At 35.1% G+C, this 16,051-nt stretch overlaps 2 protein-coding genes across 4 annotated transcripts; both read right to left on the bottom strand.

The window, feature by feature from the left end:
* Positions 1-2,580: 2,580 nt before the first annotated feature.
* LOC120082799 (protein ASPARTIC PROTEASE IN GUARD CELL 1-like) lies at positions 2,581-5,438 on the bottom strand. The gene has a single exon (XM_039038118.2). It carries the CDS (start codon positions 4,492-4,494, stop codon positions 3,010-3,012), a length of 1,485 nt encoding a protein of 494 aa, XP_038894046.1. The 5' UTR covers positions 4,495-5,438; the 3' UTR covers positions 2,581-3,009.
* Positions 5,439-5,625: 187 nt separating this feature from the next.
* Positions 5,626-10,160, bottom strand: LOC120082800 (ATP-dependent Clp protease adapter protein CLPS1, chloroplastic-like). 3 transcript variants are annotated; one of them, XM_039038119.2, is made up of 4 exons: positions 9,830-10,160; positions 7,141-7,288; positions 6,761-7,040; positions 5,626-5,906 (listed from the first exon to the last, which is right to left on the bottom strand). In XM_039038119.2, the coding sequence occupies exons 1-3, from the start codon at positions 9,894-9,896 to the stop codon at positions 6,779-6,781; spliced, it is 477 nt and encodes a 158-aa protein (XP_038894047.1). In that variant the 5' UTR covers positions 9,897-10,160; the 3' UTR covers positions 5,626-5,906; positions 6,761-6,778. The 3 variants fall into 3 exon arrangements, with proteins under 3 accessions (XP_038894047.1, XP_038894048.1, XP_090172360.1); XM_039038120.2 differs by having other exon boundaries at positions 5,626-5,898; positions 9,830-10,003; XM_090316234.1 differs by lacking the exon at positions 5,626-5,906 and having other exon boundaries at positions 6,603-7,040; positions 9,830-10,136.
* Between the last annotated feature and the right edge of the window lie 5,891 nt (positions 10,161-16,051).

Below are 16,051 nucleotides of genomic sequence, written 5' to 3'. Positions count from 1 at the left end.
AAGACGAAAACGTAGATTAAAAATTCCCACGAAAAAGGAGACGAGGAGTGCATCCAACTCCGGCTCGCCTATTGCCATCTCTACTAGTGAGACACTATTTCAATTAGCGTCAACTTGGAAGCTTTTCAACTTCTGTATCACCCTTTTCTTTATATATATAAAATTTTCCATCAAAATAAAGTTAAAAAAAATTGTATTCTAATGTGAGTGGGATTAATGAGAGTAAAGGAATTTACATTTTTAACCTTAGATTGAAGAAAATGAAAGTCAATAAATAAAAGCAAGCATTGAACGTGAGATATTGGCAGCTGAAAATAAAGTTGGTAGGTTGGACCTCACCGACAATCACGCCACGTGGCCCCACATCAATGTAAAATCGGTGGCCATTAATTGATCCACAAAAACATTATCGTGGTCCTTGTTGCAGCGTATCATTTTTTTAAAGACATCCATAAATTTTAGCATTTCATTATTCATTTATTATGCTGTCTTCCACTCCCTAAAGTGGATCCCACATTTTCCATTCTCCCAAGCCCCTTGGTTCTTGTTCTTCTTAGTCTAAATGTTTTTTTTTTTTTTTTTGTAAAATTTCTTCTTTTGTTTACATCCATAAATATTTCTAGTGCCACCTCAATTCTACGTCATCCTTAAATCCCAAAATGTAACTCACATGTCACAATACATTAAAATATCATGTCATTTTAGTTAAAAGGATCTTTTGAATTACCGATAAGTATAATTCAACTAATATGATTAGGGATATTCAAATGACTCGACAACTCAAAGAAGAAACTACCAAACCCAAAATATAAGAATTGGATTAGGTTAAACTTTTTCTATTTTTGTTGGATTGGATTTGGTCGTGAGTTGGCTAAAAAAGTTTAGTTGACCCAACCCAACCCGAATTATATATATATATATCTATTTGTTTAAAATTTGATTACTTTGTATTGATTAATTTATGAAAATTTAATATATTTTTTTTAAAAATTATTATGATATATGTCTTTTTTTAAAGTTTGTAATAAATATCATAGATATTTGATATTTTAGTTATCAGATATGTATTGTAGATAAATTTACATATTTTTAATTAAAAAGAAAAAAGAAATAAATTATAACTCAACAACCCAACTCAACTCGAATTTAAATCCGTAAATATTCGTAAATATGGCCTCTTATTATGTGATATCTGAGGTCCGATTTTGGGACATGTACTTTGAGTTTTATTATATTTGAATGTCTATACTTTTAAAAAATCTTAAATATAGTTGATGTAGTGAGTTTATTGTTATTTTTTCTTTTAAAAAAAATAATTTCTATTAGCATTCTCATTAATTTTTTTTGAAAATATATTCGTATTTAGAGTTTTTATTGCATGAAATTTTATGGTAATAATTTAATGCATTTCAACACAAAAGAATATTTATCAATTGAAATTACAATTATGAAAAGGAAATGAAGCAAAAGTACAAGGATCAAAATGATATTTCAACCTAGATTTTTTTCATACTTTTATTTTAGTATATTAATTACATTACAAACTTGGTTCTTTTATTATGATGTGTTTCTATTTAATTTTTAAATTTAAAAGGAATTCCTAGGTTTTTATTTAGTACACACAAACAAATGACACGTCAATAAGTTTGTCTAGCTATTTGATGACCAAAAACAATTATATTACAAAAATATGGATACTACTTTCATTAATTATATTGATGAGGGTTCAACTATATATAACAAAATTATTTATAAAAGAAAAATGATAGAGGGGTACCTACTCTTGGAGTATTGAAAGAATGTCTCCTATTTGAGCTACCACAATTACTCAACAAAATTTTATTAAATATGCAATGCTGCATGGATAATATTAGTAACAATTATTAAATATAACCATAATCAAAACTTTACCCTAAAAACACACACACACAAAGTACGATAACTTATTCAAATCATTAGCCAGTCAAAATGTTCATGAAATTTGTTACATATATGATATATCTTGAATAATATATAGATACTATTTTGTTAGAATAAAGAACATGAGCATCAAAATATAACTAGAGAGGTTACAACCTATAAATAAATATAAGATTCCTCTCCATGTTTTCAATGTTGGAACCTCAACATCTCTTTAAAATGATGTTTTTTTATTCATATCTCAATTTTTATATTGTATTGCACTAACACATGATTCCATTTCAAGATCAATTGATAAGGAGTAACTCATGTATCTTATAACCATTGTAATGTTTCTCTATTTTTTCGATGTATGATCTTCAATACTACCCAGTCAAATAACTAACAAAGATTTAATTTAAATACTACTTCAGTCCCTATACTTTTGTCATTTGTTCATTTTGATCCTTGTACTTTTAAAATGTTCATTTCAATCTTTATATTCTTGATTCATTTTGGTCCCTATATTTTCAGAATATTCATTTTGATTCTTGTACTTTTAATTTTGGTTCAATTTGGTCCTTTAACTTTAAAAAAATGACCCTTTTGATCCCTTAAAATGAATATTCTGAAAGTACAAGAACTAAAATAAATCAAAGTTAAATATATAGGAACTAAAACTAGTATTTAAACCAAAAGATTTATATATATAAGATGATAATGGATACCTTGACGTAAATATGCTTAAATTAGCATATGTACGTTTGTGTGTACTTTGCTTCCCTCCATTCACACTATTGTGTAAAGGGCAATTGAGTATGTAGCACAAGGAGGGAATTGAAAGTTGCCCACAATTTTGCACTCTATTTACTATACATGCCACTCAACTGAATCTTGAGAGTACAATTATGATTGATTTATGAGGAGCACATGCCAAACCCTTCTCCAATTGATTTCAATGGCCCCATTTTACTTATCCATATCCACCGGCCCCTCCTTAAACAACCCAATTAATTTCCCCTAATTAAATTAAAATTATAATTCATCACAACCCTAATTTCGTAAATTCCCACACAAAAAAGGACAAAAACCTAATTTATATTTCCCCCTTTAACATTTATTGGGTGAAAACCCTACGACCGAGTTTGCCAAATCAAAGTGGACACGTGTCCCTTGCTGCTGGACGTTACCTATGATGGACAAAGACGACGTCGTTGGGGCGAACGCGAAGCAGAATGTTCCGGCGGAATCCACCGGGATGAGGTAGTTCTTCGGCGGCAGCTGCAGAGACTTCCCGCCGGCGAATTGAAACGACACTGTCGGAATGGTCACTCGAGACTGTGACGACAGATCGTAACATGTGTCGAATAATGCGAAGCCGTTCGTCTTCTTCAGGTACGGTGTGCGACTGACGAAGGCGTCGCGAAGGGTGTTGTAGGCCTGAGTTTGCAGCCGAGTTATCGCAGTTCCTGAATCGACGATGATGCCGCCGTAGCCGGAATCGTCCATTTGGAAGAGATTAGGAGGAATTGACAGTATCTGGCCACCGACGCTCAATCCGATGAGTCCGATATAGTAGAATGTATCGACTCTTCCACTTTTGAGTAATGGAGCATTTACTGAGTCACTCGATGCAGCGGAATTGAACTCGAGAAATGAAGACGAACTAGAGTCACGGTCGACAAGACAGTATGAGAACGACGAAGCTTTCATCTGAGAAGTGAGGGATAATGATCCGCCACCAAGTCCGAGTAATCCAGCGGATCCGACGAACAATCCTTCGTTGTCGTGGCCGCAGCCGAGAGCGACGTTGTTAATCGTCCCGGAGTTACCGAAGGACAGCGTTTCCGTTACGAATTCGCCGACGGTGAATGAACCATCGCCGTACGAGACCTGGTAAAGACACTTCGAAGCACGACAACCAGAGGTTTCTAGAGCTTGACATTGCTGAGATTCACAGGGAAGTGAAGCAAAAGTAGAGGAAGTTCTCGGGTCAAAAATGGAGTCGGTTTGCTGGTAACAGTCCGTACAAGGCTGACATTGAAGCCAATTGATATCGCTACCAGTGTCAAGAACCATATAGAATGGCTTAGCCGGTTGTCCGACGCCGACGCGGGAGAAATACTCGCCGCTTCCTTGACTGGTGCCAGAGACAATCGGAGTACTCAGATCCTCGGGCAGAATCTCGGTTTTCAGCGGGTGAAGATCCGAGCTCTTCAATTCACTGAGAGCAAATTGAAGCCTATCGTAGAGCGATTTAACTCTAGAAGAGTCGCGGACAAGGCGGGAAAGGACGAGGGTCTTGTAGTCCTTATGTCCGGCATTGTGAAGAGCATCGCGAGGGTGGAGCTGAAGAGAGAAGGAGAAGGAAGAGTTGGAGGGAACAACCTGAACCTGCTGTTGGAAGGACATGAAAGGCTTGGGGTCGAATTTGAGGACGTGGTTGGCTTGTTGCAGAGAAGCTGAAACATCGAGAGAAGCAGAGGAGGAGGAAGAGCGAGAAAGCTCCGGCGAAGTGCGACCGAGAGTGAAGGGGAAGAGAGAGAAAAAGAAGAGGGCGACGGCGAAGAGAGGGGGGAGATTTGGAGTCGCCATTGTTGGGGACAAGATTGTTGTGAGAAGTAGAGTTTGAGCGTTGGGTTTAAAAGGAAGTCGGGTTTTTAACTGAGAAGATGGTTGAGTTTGGTTTGGGGTTGGAGGCAGGGCACTGCTCCCTAGTTGGCATTATCTGCTTTTTTTTCTTCCTAAAAGGAAAGTATTTAAAATTTTATCTTTAATTCACATTTTATATATATATATATTTCGAAACATTTAATTTACACTTGCAACATATTAAATTTGAAAATTGTCATTTTCAAAGTGAAATACATAAAATAGTTTTTTTTTTAATAAAAAAAAAGAAAATTTTAAATATAAATTATAGACGTGACATATGTAGTCAATAATAAATGTTACTAACTCTACATGGACTTACCTTGCAATCACAATGGAAAAAAAAAACTCAAAATATGCTTTTAAAGAAAAAGTCATCTTGTGTCGTTAAGATGCACTTAGGGGCTATTTGTGACACTGAATTAAGTTTTAAAGTCTGAAATTAATATGTTAGAGTTAGAACTTTTGTGTTTGGGGTGTAAAATCGTTTAGCCTAGAATTAAGTTACATTAGAAGAAGAGGAAGAGAAAGAGGAGATGATGAAATTACTCGATAAATGTGCCAACGTTAATAATGAATACGGTTGAAATTGGTAGAATTGAAATTATTTAACATCCACTTATGAAGTCGATTGACCAAACATCCCCTATTATATTTTTCGCATCATGTGAGTTACGATATATACATATTTTGGAAGGAAAATTTTGAAGTTTGGTTGGATAAATTTGTTTCTTTCAAAAACCACGTTTTATATGTTTAAATACTATTTTAGTCACGGTACTTTCAACTTGAGATCAAAATGATCATTTTTTCATAGCATAAAAATCAAAATTAAAAGTATAGTGACTAAAATGAACATTTTAAAAGTACATGAATAAAAAAAAAACAAAAAAAATTAAAAATATAAGAATCAAAATGAACATTTAAAAGTATAAAAACCAAAATAAGCCAAAGCAAAAAACGCAAGGCCAAAATAGTATTGAAACCAATTTTCTATTTTGCCTGTATAACTTACAAGGTAATAGAAGTTTTAAAGTTGGTTTAAAATTGTATATAGTTGTTGAAAGTTAATAATACTCACCAACCAAAGAAAACAATCTTTTAAAAGGAACGATAAATACAATGGAAATACTCTGGTACCTTAGTTCACCTACTTCTAGATAGAAAAGTCCAGGATTTTTCTTAACATACTTCGAAGTTAATTTGTCATGTTATAATAAATAAGGAAAGAAATAATAGCAGTATGGGTTGGATATTGGACCTACCTGCAGCTGTTGCAGTAATTCAATGGCAGTCCAAGTTGAGTCCTGCAAGAGTTGGTGCACCCGATTCATCTCTCTTTCAGCCCTGCAACACTATAGAAAATAAACTTCTCAATGTGTTCATTTGATTTTATTTCATTACATTCATAGGTGCATTGGGAAACTTCGAAATATATGGATATGTAAACACAGAAAAGACTCTGCAACTAGTTTTCCCAATTACCAAGATGAAGAAACTAATATAGAAAACACTGTAATGGTCTCAAGATAATAGCGAATAATGCAACCCTTTAACCCCGTATTTTTCGCTTTTATCTACACTTTGGAGTTCAACAATTGCCATCGACCTTTAGAGATGGTAATTGATGTCTTTATCCGATTCTAGGAATATGAAATCAAGGTGATTATTTTCTCACTTTACCCTCTAGAAGGAGTGGAACTGCAAACTGGAAACTCCAGCCATTTTGAGCTACTTCCTATAACTGGAAGAATTGGAACTAGAAACTGTGTAAATACAGAGTTTCAGTTCTAGACCAAGAAATATTTCTTGTACCGATGGGTTTTATCCCAAGCAAGCAACAGAGAAAACAGCATTCTTAGAAATCTTCTCAATGTATGTATGAGGGTGGGACCAAGGGAAGAACGTTGCAGAAATTTACTCAAACTCGTCCTACCAAGTAAAAGTAAGATCCCAATCTAAGCATTGCATTCATAAGTGCACAAAAAGCCACATGGAAGTCAAGTAAAAAATAGTTCAAAAGGAAAATGTGTTTGTGTGTATATAACTCATAATATAACTAGCGCGAATATTGTATTCATAAATTGAAGTTTATTTGTTTATGAAGTATCTCTATTTATGTACATAGGTGCAACTTGCAATATTGTAGCAGTCGAGGACATACAATTTTATATGGCTGATAACTAAGGGGGGAAAAAGAGTACATTACATAATCTGTGTTTCCTATTCAACAACCATCACTTGCAGGCTCGATTGAACTTAGAAGACCATTGCCTCTCAGCTGCATGCAGTGATCTTCTGCGTCCACTTGTGCGCAGATAATTACCACTGCCATCCCATTGTAATGTGCCTCCTGCATTATGTTGACTGCATTGTCAAGGGTCATTCCAGGGATCACCTTCATCAGAACTTGGACAACGTATTCCCGCTTGTTGTAATTGTCGTTATGTAGCAACACTCGATAAGGCGGAGAAGTTTTCCTTAATTTCCTGAAGACCAAATTTTTTTTGGAAGTTGAACCTTCTTTTATGCGTACAGATCTTTAGTTGCCTATACGTGGCATAAATTCAAAGGAGAAATGTTTTATACCTAACATCAAACTCAGATTCACGACCAGGCGTTGTCTTCTCTATTGTTGGCTTTTCCAACAACCCCCCACCTTTTCCAAGCTCGGCAACTGATAACATCATTAAGACGCTCCGGTTTCTACATTGTTTATGAAAATAGTATTTATCCCCTATGACACAAATAGCAATTATAAATGGATAATATTGTATGAAGATGTCATGCAAGTTCCAACGAATAATAAAATGAACAGCGTCAACACTTTTGCAGGTAAAAAAAAAATGTACTGTGATTATGAATATTGTAGCCCAAAGCTGACTCTGATTCTGAGCTCATCTATCAATATATATTCCCAAGTGTTCACTTTTTGGTCACGTGTTAAATGCAAGAAGTTCTTAATTAAATGCAGCCCAGGATCTGGTCCATTATGGATCATGTAAAATTTAACAATCACCATCCAAGATTATCCAAGATTTGTCATCCAAGATTATCCAAGAATATTAACGTTTAGAATAGGCCATTAATATTTATCTCAAACTAGAAATTTAAAGGTTTCTTAAAGCTGAGTATATAAATAGGATCTAAGATACTTGCAAATTTAGTTCTTACAATGAACCTCTTTTATGTTTATCCACTTGCATGATTCACACACTAGTCAATGATAAGTAGGGGTCGAGGATTTGAATTTTGACCTCTACGTCAAGAGTATATGCCTTAACCAATTGAATTTTACACAAATATTTAATGCATCATATTTTCTAGGTCTTAGATGGAATGTGGGTTGCATTAGTATTAAATTTTTAGCCTGCAAGACTTGAAGTAGAACTTTGGTGAATATCACCAAACATCCTAACTCTTTGCCACCGGGACATGCCTAAGAGGAATGTTAACAATTGGCGGATTTGACCATCCCTCTAAAGCTTTCATGATACGTTTATTAATGAAGGATTTTATCCATGCTAAGGACTCATCTCCGAACAACCTGTATTCGGTGATTTAGAAGGAAGCTTATCTGAAGAAAATTTAAATCTTTTTGTGGGAGCTAAGTCATGGGGGTATCAATATTGTTGTTGGCCTTCAAAGGAGAATGCTCCATGTTCGCCTCTCTGCTTCCTAGGGTGTGATGTGTTTTCTTAACATCCATGCCATCTTTTTGTCCGGTTGCTCTTTTGCCTCTTGAATTTTGGATACTAATGTTGGATGCTTTTGGTTGGTCAATGATTATGTCTAGCAACATGATGACATTCTTGCCTCCATTTTTGTGGGTCATCCTTACCATGGTGGGAAGAAATCATCATAGCTTGCTATCAACAGGGAAGATTTTTTGGACCTTTGGTGTGAACAAAATGGGAGAATTTTTGCGTACCCTTCTTCAAATGTTGATAGCTTTTTTTAATTAATTTTGTTTCAAGCTTTATATTGGTGCAAAGAATGCAGTTTTTTCAAAGACCATAGTCTTTCTACTCTAAGTTCCAACATTGATGACATTCTTGCCTCCATTTTTGTGGGTCATCCTTACCATGGTGGGAAGAAATCATCATAGCTTGCTATCAACAGGGAAGATTTTTTGAACCTTTGGTGTGAACAAAATGGGAGAATTTTTGGGTACCCTTCCTCAAATGTTGATAGTTTTTTTTAATTAATTTTGTTTCAAGCTTTATATTGGTGCAAAGAATGCAGTTTTTTCAAAGACTATAGTCTTTCTACTCTAAGTTCCAATTGAAAAGCTTTATTTTAATTCACTTTTAGTGTCTTATCTCTCGGAATGCAATATTGATTGGAGATAAATTTTTTGAGAATTCCACATTGGAGAAATCAAGGGGCCTCGCAAATTGAAACTGGCATATTGGAAGATCAATTGGCTAAAAGACCTCAAAATCTTAACAAGATATATGAGCTACTCCTTTGACCTTTCATTGCCAATTAGTTTTGAGATGGAGTTCCATGTTATCTAATATGGTAACAGAGTTCATAAAACCCAAACGAGAATTTGGTTCAATAAAAAAAAAAAAGGATCCAATTTCAAGAATGGTGAACCCAAAAGAGGTATTATCTTGAGGGGGCATGCCAAGGATCCTACATTGGAAAAATCAAGAGACCTTCCGATTTTAATAAGATAGATAAGCTACTTTTCTCATTGCCAGTTAATTTAAAGATCAAACTTCATGTTACCTAGTAAAAATGACATTACAGGATTTGAAAATATGACTTCTTACTCTCTTACACGTTTGGATTAGGATAAAGTTAATTATATCAATATTTCCACCCACACAAACAAGATTTTACTAAACAATCACGAAAGAATTAAACTACTGCACCGTAAATACACAGACACACACAAATAGAAAGCTTCAGATCTTCCTCTAAATATCAATTTGGTTCCATCTGTAGTTCTTCCCCCTCATAATGCAACACCTTGTTTCCTTCTTTAAGACAAATAAAATTCATACAAACAGGAAAATAATCATTCTACATGCAGATGGTACGCAGATTTTCCCGGTTAATAATTATAATTCTACTCATTCTAAGAAGCCAAAACCTCCAGTCTCCACAAAGCCAGGAATTATGCAAATATTCAACAAAGAAACCGAAATTTCTCAAAAACCTTCCTCTAAATTTGGATTAAGAACATAGCGCCAAGAGCCAAAAGAAGTACAGACAAATTGATTAGGGAAGAAAGTTAAGAGGAGCAAATTCGTAGAAGTATGAATACCTGGCTTGGTTGAGCTGAAGAAATGGTTGGGTGAAAGAGATACTCGACCGCAAATTGCAGCTTCCATGGCCTCTCTCGCCCTCGCCCTCGCTCGCCTTGCTTGAAGAACTGTCGAAGGATGAAGAGGTATGGTTCAGTGGTTCACGGAAAAATGTAAACGAGCTTCGACTGAGTGGCTTACTTGCTGACGCGTGGATTCTCTCTTCGCTAAATGCTACTCGTCGCGGGTCCCAATCTCGCGATCTTTTCAGCCGGGCAATTAGCCTCTCGTCTCAGCCATACATCCTTTTGCCATGTTGTTTCGCCTATTGTCCAAAATTCTCTCTACCATAAATTTGATTTTTGGGTGGAGGATTTTAAGACCTCGTTTGATAATTATTTATTCTTTTTTTAAAAAATTATCTTTAACATTAAATCTATTTCATTTACATTTATTACAATAATTTATATCTTTATAATGGTTGAATTATTAACCAAATTCGGCCAAAATAATATGTTTTTACGATTATTATTTTTGTTTATTTAATAATTAAACCTATCTTTGTTTGAATAAAATATGGATTGCAATTTTTTCCCTTTAATTTTAAAGTTTACACACACACATATATAATAATGAATAACAATTCACCACATATCTTACAGATGGTTAAATAAAATGAGAAACCAAAAAGAAATTAAAACTTTTGATTATTAAGCTTTCTTCATGAGTTTTATTATCATCATCTTCTTTTTATTCTTCTTCTTATTATTGCTATTTATTTTTACTCTATCATGAATTTTTTTAATTCAATCCCCTATCATCTTAGCAACTAATAGAATGTCACCACATTTTTTCAACAATTTCACTCTCAATTCCTCAAAATTTGGAGGACCATCAGAGAACAACTCTTCATTTTTCACTAATTCTTGCTAGAAAATATTCTAGAGAGAAAACCTCCATTTTATGGTTTTTTTTTTGTTATATGTTACATACTATCCAACTACATACATATTTTTCCAAATATTCTTAACATGATAAGTGAATTCAATAAAATAAAAATATATTTTACAATTTTCTACGTATAGATATCACACTTAATGTACACAAAATACTATTATTTATATAATCAACAACCCTACAACATAACTTAATAGTCATTAGTCTCATAATAGTCGGAAGTGGTTGTCGAAGTTGATTATCGAAGATAATTTTCACTGAAGTTTGTAATCGGAGACGATTATTGAAGCCTGAAGTTAGTCGCATGAATGTGGTATTAGAGTCGGTTGTCGAAGTTTTTCATTAAAGCCAAGAGTTGGTTGTCGAAGTTGCTTGCTCGAAGGTGGTCATCAAAGTTGATCATCGAAGGTGGTTGTCAGAGTTTGTTATCAGAGTTGGTCATCAGAGTTTGTTGTCAGAGGTGGTTGTTAGAGCTTGAAATTAATCGTCGGAGTTAGTCGTGCAAAGGTGGTTGTCGAAGTTGGGTCACCAATGTTGTCATTAGAGGTGGTTGCTGAAGCTTGGAATTGGTCGTCGGAGTTGGTTGTGTGAAGGTGGTCGCCAGAGTTGGTCACCAGAGTTGTCATCAGAGGTGGTTGTCGGAGCTCAGAATTAGTCGCAAAAATTGTTATTGGAGGTGGTTGTAAGAGCTCAGAGGTGGTTGCCGGAGTTGTCACTAGAGGTGGTTGTCGAAGCCTGAAGTTGGTTTCTGGAGTGTGACAGCGATGGTCGCTATAAGTGGTCGTAGGTGGAGTCATTGAAAATATTGGAAGAAGATAGAGTTGGAGTGAGTTGGTAAAATATACCAACTCAACTCCACCAACATTTAAAGTTGGTGGACCAAACATTGAGTTGGTATATTATACTAACTTGACTCAACTCATGTTGGTGAGCCAAACACCCCCCTTAATGGGTTAAATTATAGAAAATAATCATGAATTTTATACTTTGGGCCATGTTTATGACTCTGAAAACATAATCCATCAATGTTAATTTGAAAAATGATTTTCATTTGACTATGTTTCTTCTTATATACCTATATTCTATAATCATAATGAAATGTGGGTCCCATTGCTAAATAATTTACGTATGACCTACTATCTTTTTTTAGATACTTTTGAATGATTTTCAATTTTTGGCCTTAAATACCCGCCATAGATAAATCCACTTCCTTGAAAGCAAGAACGGTATGACCTCGGTACTATATTGTAAGAAGCTGGTTGCTTCACAAGGTTCACACAACACCCGGACTAGATAGGTAATAAAAAGTTATTTCTTTTTTCGTGCAAGCACGATTACCTGAACTCGTCCGCTTGTCTGGTTGGCGGCAGCGCGCATATGGTGAAAGGATTATACTTCCACCACCACCACACTTTGGAAGCTCCATTGCAAACATTTAATATATACTCACTTGTCAAGTCTAAATCTTCTAATGTGGGACAACTTCTAACTCTGTTCTCTCAAAACTACTTTTTCCTTTTGCTATCTTTTGCTATGGGCCAAAAGCCCAAAATCATTCCTAACAATCTCCCATGAATGATTGGTATAGCAAATAAAGTAAAACACAACAAAAAGATTTTGAAAACAATTTTTTGAGCTAAGAAAGAAGAACAAACTTAAACATCAATATCTTACGATTTGAACTAATGTATAGTGAAGTAGGGCAATAACCTTATTAGGGAGAATGAGTTTACCACTTGAACTTTCACTAATTATGGTTAAGGCTGAAGGAAATCAAACATGAGGATTTCCATGAGCAGCAGAAGGATCCTTTCAAATTTCAATCATATATAAACATTAATAATTACAATCATAAACGGAAACATACGGTCATGCATAAAACGAAATTACAACATGCTCTACTAAACGATCAAGGGATAGAACAAACATACCTTTGAAGACTCATCTTCAACACCCTTGGTCACGAATGCTTGTACACAGCAAGACGGCAACCACGAATGCTCAAACACTTCGACCGCTACACTGCACGATCCACAACAATCTCGAACACAACGATCACCCGGAGCACGAACACAGTGAACGCAACGAATGACCTCCACAGAACCTCAACTAGTGTCGAGTTGAGTTTGACACCACCACAAAGATTACCTTAGTATTCTCAGTGTAAGAATCTAGAAGTGTGGGCTCTGTGTGGACTTGGTTAGAGGATGAGACCCGAAGAGAACAATCGTGTAAACGATTGAGCAAGTGGAAGAAGTTAAAGCCTATCATATAGGGAGATGCCCAATTGTTTAACAAAAGCTATGCGATCGTCTAGCTAAAGCTATGCGATTGTTTAGCTAATCGGCCAGCTGAGTGTTTATCGTATAGAAACACTCCACGCTCATGTAGTCTCTCCAAGCTGTCGTTTAGTAAATCATATTTACTTGACAACCTTTCCATGAGTAATTTCCGAGAATGGAAACTCAATTTAACCACTTCTAAATTTAGGAAAACATTTTTCCTTTTATCTCATGGTTACTATGAAACCACCAATAACCTCCCACTTAATTGGTTATTAGAGAAAAAAGATAATTATCCAATAATTAAAATTATTATAAATATATATGATAACCAACTTACCATACTATATTTATAACCTATAGTTTTAATATTTCATCTCATGAAACATATAAACCATAACTCTTTTTCTATTCCATGGTCCTTAATATAAATCTCATTAATCCTCCACTTGATGTATCTTATACATCATACTGATCATATTATATATAATCGAGTTACCTCTTGTCAATTTGAACATTTCAAATCAACACCAAGAATTGATCCTCAACTTGAATCCATTGAGCTACCAAGGGGACCTTATGGACCTGTAGCTCGAAGCTTCAATGGTATGTGAATAACTGATTAAACTCTTTAGTCACTAGATCCACCATCCATTAGCTACCAGGACTCCACTAAAGACTGACAGTTGAGCTCTCCTTATTACAGATATATTATGTATCCATCTTAACCAATCAACAGTTCGATAACCCTTCACAGATCGCTCGTAAGTAGAGCTTGACCAATAATCGTTATGTCCGTGTAGTTACATCTAACTTCTTAAGTACCACTGAGTTCTCTCTTCCAAAGAGAAACTGTGGCTACTATGTTCAAGCCCCGGAATCAGTCTTTGAGGGAGCAATCTATCTACTTACCCCTGCATTGGGGAAGGAGTGAATTCCATTTGTGTAACTAAGTTCCCAACTCCCAAATCAGACAAGCCCTAAAAAAGGTAGGCATGTTGAGTTGGCAATCTGGCCACTCTCACCCATACTAATCAAAGGACCGCCCTCAAAGGCAGAAGTTCTCAAAACACTCAGGATTGAGGTCATGTCACCTATGGTTGTTTAGGTGAGATGTAAGTCTCTAGTATCAACGACGTTATATACAGAGACGAATCATCTCGTGGTCCGGTCTTATACAAACTCTTTGTATAGGACACCCCCGCTCATATGTCTCCACATGAATGGTCAAGGTCTACCATCTGTAATAGTTCACAATACTTGCAAACCTATACAAAACGGGTTATATTTGTAGTGTCACGAGGATCAGGAATCCCTCCTTAATCCTTATGCTACAGACCTGTTTAGGTTATCACTTAAGGCATGATCCACTTGTATATCTCATATACATGCTTAAGTTTATATACAATAATCATGAAGCTTTGTTTATTGGATATGAGTAAATGCCAGAATGAAATAACTCTTATTTTATTCATAACAATGTGTATAATTACAAACAACGAGACTCCAGGAGAATTAAGACACCAGTCCTAACAGAGACCCCTACAACACGTTTTTACTAATTAATTTTTCCTTGATTTTGCAATATAAAATGTACTATATAAGGTCATGCACATAAACCTCGAGTCACTGTGAAAGCTCTAGAAAGAGACCTTTAAACTATTTCATAAAAGGCGGCCACACCTTCACATTCATGTTTATTGCTGTATCAAGTCTATCGTAATAGACCACTCAAAATTGAGCTATGAAGACTTCACATCTAGTCCATATCTAGACGAACTTCATCAAGTTTTTCAAAAGACAAACCACTCAAAACTGAGTTATGAAGATTTTTACAACTATCCATCAAGTCCATACCAGAACCATTCAAAGAAAGGGCTATAGATCTTTAAGGTTTTAGTTATCTCCATCAAGTTCATATAAGAATCACCCAAAGAAAAGGCTATGAAGTTTTTATGGGTTTGAGTCCCATGCACAAAGAAGATTCCTGAACAATTCTCCTTGTTAGGTCTTTGGTTAGAGGATGCACTAAGTCCCTCTCTGACCTCACAAACTCCAAGGAGATAATTCCTCCTTTTAACAACTGTTTCGCAGCTTCATGTCTGTGACGTATATGTCTTCTTTTGCCAATATATATACATTTTTGGCAATTCATATGGTTGCTAATGAGTCATAGTGTAAAAAGACTGGATGCCCCCAATGGTACATCTCTCAATAGGCTTCTAAGCCACTCAACCTCTTGTCCTGCTAATTCTAGAGCAATAAACTCTGACTCCATGGTGGACCTAGCTATACAAGTCTACTTTGCAGACTTCTATGATATGACTCCCCCTTCTAGTAAGAACACATATCCATTAGTGGAGCTTACTTCGTCGTTTTCTGTTACCCAGTTTGCATCAAATATCCTTCTAATATAGCAGTAAATTTATTAAAGTGCAAACAATAATCTATAATGCCCTTAAGATACCTTAACAAATGACGAAGTGCAATCCAATGATCTTTATTAGGATTATGTGTATATCTACTCAATCTACTCACAACATATGCGACATCATGTCTAGTGTAGTATATTAAAAACATAACACTTCATATAATATTTGCATATTCAGATTGAGAAACACCATCTTCCTTATTTTTCTTAAGACTCTTACTAATATCATAAGGTGTTCTTACAAGAGCGTCAACAAACTATAAAATCTCTTTAACAGTTTTTAATGTGTGATCGACATAAAGAAAATCCATTTTTAGTAACACTAAGCATCACATTAGCCTCACATAAATCTTTCATTTCAAATTGTGAGGACATAAATAACTTAGTATTATTACTTACATCTATGTTTGTACTAGAGATTAGTATATCATCAACATACAAAAAGATGATCACATAATCAGCTCAAATAAAATTGAGTAGACACATGTATCAAATGATATTTCTAATGTATTGTTAAAGTTCTCACACCATTAGTTGGTAGCTCATCCATTTGAAGTATTATTCAAATGTTA

This window comes from Benincasa hispida, chromosome 8 (genome assembly GCF_027475165.1).
Source record: "Benincasa hispida cultivar pf3 chromosome 8, pf3_genome.v1.1, whole genome shotgun sequence".
Lineage (NCBI taxonomy): Eukaryota > Viridiplantae > Streptophyta > Magnoliopsida > Cucurbitales > Cucurbitaceae > Benincasa > Benincasa hispida.
Note: the sequence above shows the minus strand (reverse complement) of the source record. Positions and strands in the feature narration are given on the sequence as shown.